The sequence below is a fragment of the Chrysochloris asiatica genome, unplaced genomic scaffold, assembly GCF_000296735.1.
Source record: "Chrysochloris asiatica unplaced genomic scaffold, ChrAsi1.0 scaffold00081, whole genome shotgun sequence".
In the NCBI taxonomy this organism is placed as follows: domain Eukaryota; kingdom Metazoa; phylum Chordata; class Mammalia; order Afrosoricida; family Chrysochloridae; genus Chrysochloris; species Chrysochloris asiatica.
In genome coordinates this window covers 2,640,711-2,651,681 of record NW_006408599.1, presented here as the reverse complement: position 1 = coordinate 2,651,681, position 10,971 = coordinate 2,640,711, and the positions used below count along the sequence as shown (strand labels likewise).

Here is a 10,971-nt window from a genome sequence, read left to right as displayed (position 1 = left end):
GAACAAGTTGGGTTATACTAAAATTACAGGGAGAAAATTTTTTTCTGAAACTTCCACTTATTTGTGGAAAAATCTGGGTTTAGAGTCAGAGCCTTGGGCTCACGTCCCAGCTGTTCCACTTAACAATACTAACTACTGGCAAATATTTCTTGGGCTTCAGTTTTCTCAGGTGCAAATGAAGAATTTGGATGAGGTGAGCTCTAGGTCCTTTCTGGTTTGGACATTTTTGGATTGTATAATTTCTGATCATGTATGTAACATACACATATCTAATTATAATGATGGATATGGTAAAGGAGTGGACATTGTGTTCCAAGGGACAGATTTGTTTCTGCCAATATGTCTGTCAGAGTGAGAACCCTGACAGTTGAGAAAAATCAGAGTTTTTTTTCAATATGGAGTTCTCATCTGTCTTAGATTTCACTCCCTTTCATATCCGCATCCTTCTTTCTTTTCTCAGAAACTGTAAACCAATTGCCTTCATGATTCTTCCAGTCAAATGGCTAATAGAGCTCTTCTAAAATTCACCATGTCCCAAACTGAACTACTGATTCCTAACTCTGAACTTTCCCTCAGTATGTTCTTAGTCAATGGTAATTCCATTCTTTCAGTTGCTCAGTTGGTGTCCTTCTTGACTCGTCTCTTTCTCTCATGCTTATTTCCAATCTATCAGGGAATCCAATTGAATCTACTTTTAAAATATACACAGAATACTAACACTTTTCAGTACTTCCACTGTTACACCCCATTCTGCAACTCCATCATATCTTCCTGGTCTACCACAGTAGTCACCTAACTGGTGTCTCTACTTTTACCCTTCCCTTATTCTCAGCACAACAGTAACCATTTAAAAGGAAAGACAGACCATGCCACTTGTTTGTTAAAAACCCTACAACAGCTCCATTTCCCTCGGAGTAAAGCCGAAGTCCTTTCCCTGACCTGATTAGACACTGACCTCCTTGTTCTTCCTATTAACACATCATTATGCTCCTGCTTTAGGACTTACGCACTAGGTGTTCCTTTCACTCCACATAAGCTACATGGCTAACCCTTCCACATCCTTCACAGCATTGTTCCAATCTTACCCTCTCGATGAGAACCACATCAACCAGATTATTTTAAAATACCAACTCTTCCCCTCACCCCTCCCAATCTCCGTTATCCTGCTCTATGCTTTCTTTTTTCCATAGCTCTCATCACCTTCTAACATTCAACACCAATTAATATACCTACCTAATTTTATTGTAAATCCTATGTTTCCTTCAGCACCTAGAATTGTGCCTGCCCTACAGTTATCCATTAATATGTATTGGTTAAATGTTGCTGAATAGGTGAGTGATGGTGGGGATTGGAAGGTAAAACTGAACAGGAGTTTGGCTCAAGGTCACTCACTGAGAAATAAGAAGTAGACAAGCCTCCTTACTTTGAACTGACACACTAATGGACTCCACATTTTCCCTTAAATCAGAGTTTTCTAAACTTCAGTAATTTACAGGATTTGTGCCCTAAGGAGAACATATACTTTTATTTACTGAGAGGTTTTCTTTAAATAGACTTACCTTTGAACTTGAATGAATTGATTTAAATTTTAACAGAAAACTTGTATCATAGCCTTCATGTATTAGTTATATGTTGTTGTTGTTAAGTGCTGTTAAATTGGTTCTGACTCATAGCAACCCTGAATTGGGTTTCTGAGGAATGGCTGGTGAGCTTGAACCACTGACCCTGTGGTTCAAACTGACCTTGCAGTCCAGCACATTAGCTCACAGCACCACACACACACACACATATAATATTATCTATATTATTGTTGTTGTTAAGTGCCGTCGAGTCGGTTCCGACCCATAGCGACCCTGTACAGGGTTTCCGAGGGTGTAAATCCTTACGGGAGTAGAAAGCCTCATCATTCTCCCGCGGAGCGGCTGGTAGTTTCGAACCGCTGACCTTAAGGTTCGCAGCCCGATTCGTAACCACTACACTACCAGAGTTACGAATCGGGCTGAGATCCGCAAGGTCAGCAGTTCGAAACTACCAGCTGCTCCGCGGGAGAAAGATGAGGCGATCTGCTCCCATAAAGATTTCCAGCCTCGGAAACCCTGTTTTAACAACAACAATAATGTTGTTGTTAAGTGCTGTCGAGTCAGTTCTGACCCATAGTAACTCTGTATAGGATTTCTTAGGAGCAGCTAGTGAGCTTGAACCATTGACCTTCAGGTTCAAACCGACTTTGCAGTCCAGTGCATTAACCCACAGTGCCATACCAGGAGTAAAAATGGAATATTAAAATAAATGATGTTTACTGTAGCACATAAAATCATCTTGTTTATCCCCAGTAAATTACCTTATGCTTTTCTCCTTAACAGAAAGACCCTCCTGCCCCTCCCTCCCTGCCCAAATCTCCCCAGACATTCTCCAGGAAGTCGATGGCAACTTCTCCAATTCACACAGATCCTCTCTTCTCTGCCTTAACGCTTACAGACAGAAATACATCACCCAACATTTGGATGCTCACATGTCATTTGGTTTTATGTTCTGTTTTACATCTTATGACCATAACATAGACTCTTAGAGCTATAGATTAGAGAGACATTAATGCGTTGAATTCCTTTGGTTTACAGAAAAGATGAAGGCACTTGTCCCAAATCATTGCCAATTAGAGGCCAAGCCAAGATTAGAATTCTGGTCTTCAGATTCCTCACACACCTTATATTAGTCACAAACATTTATTGAGTCCATATAATGTGCCAGCCATTGGGAGGAGAGAAGATTGTGGTGAATAGAACAGGCCCAGACCTTGTCCACACAGAGCTTACTGTATAATCTGGAAGCTGCACACTAAACAAATAATTATAAATGATTGGGGAGGTGGGGTCCTGGTGTGGCATCATAGGATAAGCTCTGGACTGCTAACCACAAGATCAGTGGTTCAATTCCACCAGTCACTCCTTGGAAACCCAATACAGGGTCAGTATGAGTTGGAACTGACTCGATGGTACTTAACAAAAGCAACATAGAACTAATGGCAAGTGCATAAGAGCCTTGGAATAAAAGTGTAGGATGATAGGGATCAGTTGGAACAGGGCTTGGGGTGGAGTGAGCAGTCAAGGCCTCACTAAGGAAGTGATGATTTAGTATCTGAGGGTTAGCTGAGGAAGAGTTGGCTGATTTTTAATAGTGCCAGGAGAACTCACAAAAGCCTACTTTGATGTTTGGAAGTTTAGCTGCATTGTTGGTTAATTAGGGCACTGCTACCAACCTGGAATTAGCCACTGTTTGCCACAGGGCTCAGGGAGATGCAACAGAATATCTGAGAGACCCTGGTTCCTCTCTCCACCCTGTATACAATAAGCAGTGACAGGAGGCAGTGTCAGGCCTGCTTAGGGGGAGGCCCCGCACCTCTTGCTGGCAGACAGTTCAGACATGTAGTTTTTGCCAAAGTGTCTACAATGTGAGCTTTGACATTAAAAAAAAAAAAAAAATCCTTAGTTCCTGCAAGGGGAAAATCTTAGTGTTTCTTAAGACGACACATGCTGCTGAAAGGCCATGTGTGGTTCCACCTAACTGGCAAAAATGCAGGTTGTTATTTTTGTCCCCAGATTTTTTTTAAAAAAGGGATTGCATTTTAGTCACTGCTACCATTCCATTCCAGGAGCTCTGGTAGCGTAGTGGTTACGAATCGGGCTGTGAACTGCAAGGTTAGCAGTTCGAAACTACCAGCTGTTCCACGGGAGAAAGATGAGGCTTTCTACTCCCGTAAAGATTTACAGCCTCAGAAACCCTGTAACAGGGTCGCTATGAGTCAGAACCAACTCCACGGCACATAACAACAACAAACAACAACCATTCCATCCAGAGTTTATCATCATGTCTCTTTGTGAGATTTCAGTGGGGCTGGTTGAACCATGTCTGAGAAATTCCAAATACTTCTACTTCCTGCTTCAGTCTTAGACTCAACCTGGGAAACAGTGTAATAGTGCAGGGATGTGGAAATGGGTGGGGTTTGATTGAGAGAGAGCCTTGAGGTTTGGTCTCTGACTCTGCTCCTTACTAAACCCAACCCAACCCACTGCCATCAATTTGATTTCAATTCACAGTGACCCAAGTCTATCTACATATGGTTTCTGAGACGAAATCTTTAAGGATGCAGGTTGTTTGATGTTTCTTAACCCACAGCAACAACAGGGCTCTTTTTGTCCCTTACTGGGTTGGGAAAAAAGAAGCCTGATGTGCTGTAGGATAAGCACTGGACTGCTAACTGCAAGGTTGGTAGTTCAAACTCATCACCTGCTTCTCAGACACCTTGTACAGGGTCACTATGAGTCTGAACCAACTGGAAAGCACTTAACAATAGTCCCACTTAGTTTTTTTCATCAGGTTGCTAAATGGACCCTGCTTTCCAATGTAGCAATTACCGGAAAGGGCAAGTTCCTGGGGAAATGATGTAAGTTGGGAGGAGAGAAAAGGAATAGAGGGATCTCTCATCACCCAGAGGGCTGCAAGAGGAGGGGAGAGGGAAGGAGGAAGGACATACTCCTACCTTTTCACTTGATTGAGGACTCTGAGGTTAGACTTTCTCAGGGTTAGGGTTCTCTACTGTAGCCTCGCCCCCCTCCCCCCCTTCAATTTGCCTGACTTTGTGTTGTTGAAGCTAACCTAGCAAAAATAACATGCTTTTAAACACATTCTGAAAGCAAAGTCAAGCTTTAATGATCGGTTTTCTGTTTCTTGGTATTTTCTTCCAAGGAAAGGCCATGTTTTTGTAAGATACTACATTTCAATGGGTCTGTTGTTTTGGCCCCAGCAAGCATTCCTGGGTGGTTGGTTTTAGGAAAGGTTCCAATTCATTGCTTCTGGTGTCCAATAACCCTGGAGTATCTGTCTGCATATCCCCCAAGGCCATGTTATTTCAGAAAGTTACAGCTCTTAAAATTGTTGTCTTAATAAAAGCAAATGCCACTAATTCTAAGTAAAGTGAGTTTTCCAAATTAGGCTAGCTGTGAATGTTAAACACACACACACACACATACAAAACCCCCAAATACCCAACACATAAAAACAACATTCACTTCAACAACAGGAGTCCATAATTGGAAACCGTGCAGCTGAACTTCTTCAGGCATGTTCACAGCCATTTAAAAAGATGTCGTCGGCAAAATCTTGTAAATTAGTTAAATGGGCTGGACATGATGGGCATATTGCATCTGTAGGCCAATATTCAATCCAGGTCAAAGAATCTAAAGGGTAGATGTACCTACCAAGAAAAAAATAAAAGCAAAGCATTTGTGATTATGGTCACAAATAGAGAAAAGCAATATTTGATTTCCTTCATAAGAGCCCAGTCCTGTTCAGGTACCCATGGTCCAGGTGGCCAGACAAACTCCTGTGGATCAGCATCTCTCAGGGAAAGTTCACAAACTGCTGAGGGACAGTGAAGTTGTTGAGGGCTCTTATTGTTAAAGGCAGGAATGATGTCCTGTCCATTATCATGTCTGTTTTTTTAACTAAAATGCTGATTTTTTACAAGCTCTCTGAGAACACACTGAGGGAACAGGAATGTTGGTTAGAGGGAGTTCAGATGAGCAAGTTTGGATTCATCATCAGATTCACTTTCTCGGCAGGTTTATCTATCAGCTGAACCCTAGGCTTCTCTATGATTTTGATGCTTATAGTTTTAAATTAGTTTATGTTTTAAATTCATTATTTCTCTTAGACTTATAATGATTTTTTGTTGTTGTAACAAGCAGGGTACATAGGACACATATAGAGTATTTTGGAGTAAATATGGGAGTCCTGATGTGGTGCTATGGGTTAATGTGCTGGACTGCAAGGTTGGTTTGAACTACAAGGTTGGCTGTTCAAGCTCACCAGATGCTCCTTGGAAACCCTCTACAAGGTTGCTATGAGACAGAACCAGCTCAGTGGCACTAACAACAATGGTAAATTTGGAGTCCTGGTGTGGCGCCGTGTGATAAAGCACTGGACTGCAAGATTGGTCTGAACCACAAGGTCAGTGGTTCAAATTCACCAGCCACTCCTTGGAAACCCTCTATAGGGTCACTGATAGCATAGATCTATGGAGTCCTGGTGTGGCGCTGTGGGTTAATGCGCTGGACTGCAAAGACGTTTGAATTGTAAGGTGAGTGCGTCAAGCTCACCAGTCACTCCTTAAAAACCCTAAACAGGGTCTCTATGGGTCGGAATCGACTTGACGGCACTCAATAACCACTGACCTAAACAAAATGGAGTCGGTTTAGTCATTAAGTCTCAAATGAGAACCCTGCAAATGAGGAAGTTTATAAATTAGCTAAGATGACCTTATGGTCCTAGAAGGAGACCAGGACAAGGAGAATAGGATGTGCTTAAACCCACCCAGATAGTTATCTCAGGAATTAAGCAGCTGAGACCCTAAAGGTAAAATGTTTGAGGACATTTATTGATTTATTGTTTCCTTTTCCCAGTGAATGCTATCTTGATGTTTAGATAGATTAAGTGCACATCCAAATGTAATAATGTGCCTGCTCTTCATAATGGACAGGACGGTCTTGAGAAATGATTCTTGCGTCCAGCAGACTGCTGGCTTTCTGTTAATAAAGCTTGGATTGGAGCTCTCCTCGTCTCTGTGAGTGACTACAGTGACAGGTGGCAAGCCCTCATTTCAGTTTGTTGACATCACTGTGAGTCGGAACCAATTTGATGGCACTTAAGAACAACCACATGGTAGGTTTGGGAGGGAAAACCATGAGAGAAGGGGAAAAAGGGTCAAGAAATCGGTATTATTAAACATGAACCACTTTTTAACTGAAATCTTGAGGAATGTTGAGGCCTACATTGGGCAATTGTAAAAACGTGCAGGACATGTCCAGGGTCATAGTTGGGCAACTGCATCTTGCGACATGCCATTAAGACCATCTATAAAACTCCTATACTTTTACTTCCCTGTGAGATATGGTACAGGTCGGACTGGTTTACCTAGTGCTGTAGGTAAACTGGGGCAGAGGAGAATGCAAGCCCCTGGGAGGGGCAGAATAAGAAGAACCACACATGCCTGACATTCCAGAATAAATTCTGTCTGCTCCTATCAGAGACCTTTGCAGTGGAATCCATCTTGAAGATTCGCTGTGCAGGTACCCAATTAGCTTTTGTTGTTGTTGAGTGCCATCGAGTTGGTTTCAACCCATAGCGACCCTTTGTAGGGTTTCCAAGGAGCAGTTGGTGAGCTTGACCCACCAACCTTGCGTTTCAAACCAATTTTGTAGTCTAGTGCATGAATCCATGGGCCATTTCCCCCACAATCCTGCCAATAAACATGCTGTCTTTTCCCTACCCCAAACCTTTTAAACCCCAGCAAAGCCTTTGTTTGGGGAGATGGGGTGGGGGTGGGGTGGGGAGGTGTTAAGTGTTATGTTAAACCCTCCACATCTCTGCTAGCAAGCCTCTTTTCTATGTTAAACTTCAGCTCTCAATGGGAACTCTACCTCACCTGACTATTCTTACTGAGTAGAAGGCAAGACCCCTCTCTTGAAGGGCACAGATGCGGTTGGCACTCCTGTAACGAACCAGAGATTCAAATCTGTTGATGACTTACTTGAAACTGAAGTGGTATTTTATCTGGAGAGCTTCTTTACCCATAATTAAATATTGTCTTCCTTTTTCCAGGTCAGCATTAGCACAGGTCGCCTTTTTTATGAAGGTTATTTCAGAGCCTTTCTCAGCAACAGCTTCCCCTAAAAGTCACACAGGTAGGGTTATCCAATTGATGTTTTAATGTCACAGTTACAAACTCCCTCATGCTTTCTGGTTCCTCATGGCTATTTACTAATCAAATTAAAGTCACATTGAAAGGTTAGTGGCTATTAACCTAAAAAACAACATAACAAAAAACCCTGCCTTCAAGTCAGATCTAACTCATAATGATCCTACAGGACAGAGGAACTGCCTTATAGGGTTTCCAAGGCTGGAATCTTCCTGATGTGGTGCTGTAGGATCAGATCAGTACTGGACTTTGAACCACAAGGTCAATGGTTTAAACCCACCAGCTGCTCTTTGAAAACCTTATATAGGGTTTCTATGAGTCAGAACTGACTTCATGGCACTTAACAACAACAATCTTTATGAAGGAGTCCCGGTGGAGCACTGTAGGATAAGCACTGGACTGCTTACCACAAGGTCCATGGTTCAAACCCACTAGCCACTGCTCGGAAACTCATTAGCCACTCCTCAGAAATTCTAAACAGGGTCTAAACAGTAGTTAAAGTGCTCAGCTGCTAACCTAAAAGTCAGCAGTTCTAATCCACCAGCTGAGCTCATGGGAGAAATATGTGACAATCTGTTTCCATAAAGATTGCTATTATTGTTATAATTTGGTTCCAACTCATAGTGACCCCACACAGTACAGAATGGAGGTCCTATGCCAGCCTCCTATGCCAGCCTCACAATTGTTATGTTTAAGCCCGTTTTTGTAGCCCCTGTGTCAATTTTGTTGAAGAGCTTCCCCTTTTTTACTGACCCTCCATTTTTACCAAACATGATGTCTTTTTCCAGGAACTGGTCCTTCTGGTTACATGCTTAAAGTACCTAAGATGAAGTCTCACCATCCTTGCTGTACTTCTTCCAAGACACATTTGTTTGTTCTTCTAGGAATTCAAGGTACTTTCAAAGTTCTTTTCCATCACCATAATTCAAATGCATCAATTCTCCAGTCTTCCTTATTCACTGTTCAACTTTCACATTGTCTAACATTCACATGTTGTTGTTGTTGTTAAGTGCCATGGAGTCGGCTCTGACCCTTAGCGACCCTGTACAGGGTTTCCGAGGCTGTAAATCTTTACGGGAGCAGAAAGCCTCATCTTTCTCCTGTGGAGTGGCTGGTAGTTTCAAACTGCTGACCGTAAGGTTCACAGCCCGATTCGTAACCCCTATGCTACCAGAGCTCAGCAACTGAAAACAACGTCTTGGGTCAGGCAAGATGTTACTTCTCAAAGTGACATCTTTGTTCTTTAACACTTTAAAGAGGTCTTTTGCAGCAGATTTGCCCAATGCAATATGTCATTTAATTTCTTGACTGATGTTCCTAAGAACATTGATTGTAGATCCAAGTACCAATGTTTTCTCTATTTATCATGATGTTTATTGGTCCAATTGTGAGGGTTTTTGTTTTATTTACATTGAGTTGTTATCCATACTGAAGGATGTATTTTATTTTAACTTTTTCTTGTGAATTGAGTGAAAGTTTACAGAGCAGATGATCAGTTTTACATTCAACAAACTAGACACTTCATTTTGTCTTGATTACAGTTCCCTTGATATAACATCATTTATCCCATTTCCTTCCTGTGTTTGTTCTCATTCCTCCTTCTTCCCTAATCCTTCTGAATCTTGGCCTTAGGTAAATGTTGCTCTTTTGTCTTGACTGGTTGACCATACTATGAAGTACGTCCTCATTAGGGTTGTCATTCCTGCTGTATACCTATGTGTTGCTTGGCTGAAAATTGAGCTACAGGACAAGTTCAGTTCCAGACCTGAAAGGTGACCAAGGGCTGTGGTCTTGGAGTTTCACCAGCCTCTATCTGACCAGTATGCCTGATCTTTATGATTTTGAATTTTGTTTCACATTTTCTCCCATTCTATTCAAGATTGTCTAATGTGATCCCTTTCAGAGCAGTTGGTAATAGTAGCTGGTCACCATCTAGTTCTTTTAGTCTCAGGGTTGTGGAGAGCAATGTTCACATGGTCCATAAGTCTACTGGGCTAATTGTTTCCAAGTACCTTCAGTTTTCACCACTCTTCTTTCCTGTGGACAAGGATCAACCAATAGATGGCTGCTTATGAGCTTTTGAGATTCCAGTCACTATTCACCAAAGTAAGATGTAGAACACTGTTTTAGTGGACTACATTATACCATTTGACCATGGTGTACCCTGAGACCATGGTCCTGAGCCCCCAGGCCCAGCAAATCATTCCCCTAAAGTGTTTGGTAATGTCTAAGAAGTTTTCATAATTTGTTCCCTGTATGCTCCACCACATTCAAGAATATTCTTGCAGCAAAGGTAAATCCTTATGTACAAAATCCTGTGTCAAAACTTCTGTATATTCCTGGATATCCTCCCCTTCTCCCTCCCACATCCATTCAGCCTGTGTATCTATTTATATATCTCCCCATGGTGGTGGTGGTGGTTATGTGCTGTGGAGTCGGTTCCGACTTGTTGTTGTCAGGTGCCATCTAGTCAGAACAGATTCATAGCAACCCCATGCACAGCAGAACGAAACAATGTCTGATCCTGGGCCAACCTCACTGCCGCTGCCACACTTGATTCCATCAATGATGCCACCTGACTGATCCATCTTGTTGAGGGCCTTCCTCTTTTTCTCCAACCCTCCATCTTACCAAGCATGATATCCTTTTCCAGCAACTGTTCCCTCCTGACAATATGTCCAAAATATGAGATACGAAGTTTAGCCATCTTGGCCTCCAAGGAGAACTCTGGTTGCACTTCTTCCAAAACAGACCTACTGGTTTTTTTGGCAGTCCATGGCACTTTTAGTATTCTCCTCCAACACCACAATTAAAGAAATCAGTTCTTCTATGATCTTCCTTATTCACTGTCCAGCTTTCACATGCATATGAGGTTATTGAAAATACTATGGCTTGGGTCAGGCACACCTTAGTCTTCAAGCTGACATCTTTGCTCTTGAACACTTTAAGAAGTTCCTGTACAGCAGATATGCCTAATGCAATATGTTGTCTGATCTCTTGACTGCTCCTTCTGCGAATGTTGATAGTTGATCCAAGAAGAATGAAGTCCTTGAGAACTTCAATCTTTTCTCCATTGATAAGAATGTTGTTTAGTGGTCCAGTGGTGAGGATTTTTGTTTTCCTGACATTGAGATGCAATCCATACTGAAGTCTGTGCTCTTTGATCTTCATCAGTAAATGTTTCAAGTCCTCTTCACTTTCAGCAAGCAAGGTTGTAT

The 10,971-nt window shown here is 42.0% G+C and overlaps 1 protein-coding gene across 1 annotated transcript in view; it reads right to left on the bottom strand.

The window, feature by feature from the left end:
• Positions 1 to 5,112: 5,112 nt before the first annotated feature.
• The window catches only part of C5 (complement component 5), a 156,512-nt gene continuing 150,653 nt past the window's right edge, over positions 5,113 to 10,971 (bottom strand). The window contains exons 40-41 of the mRNA XM_006865724.1: positions 7,586 to 7,724; positions 5,113 to 5,251 (exon numbers count right to left, since the gene is read on the bottom strand). Coding sequence (XP_006865786.1) covers positions 5,113 to 5,251; positions 7,586 to 7,724 — 278 coding nt within the window. The remainder of the gene's footprint in view (positions 5,252 to 7,585; positions 7,725 to 10,971) is intronic.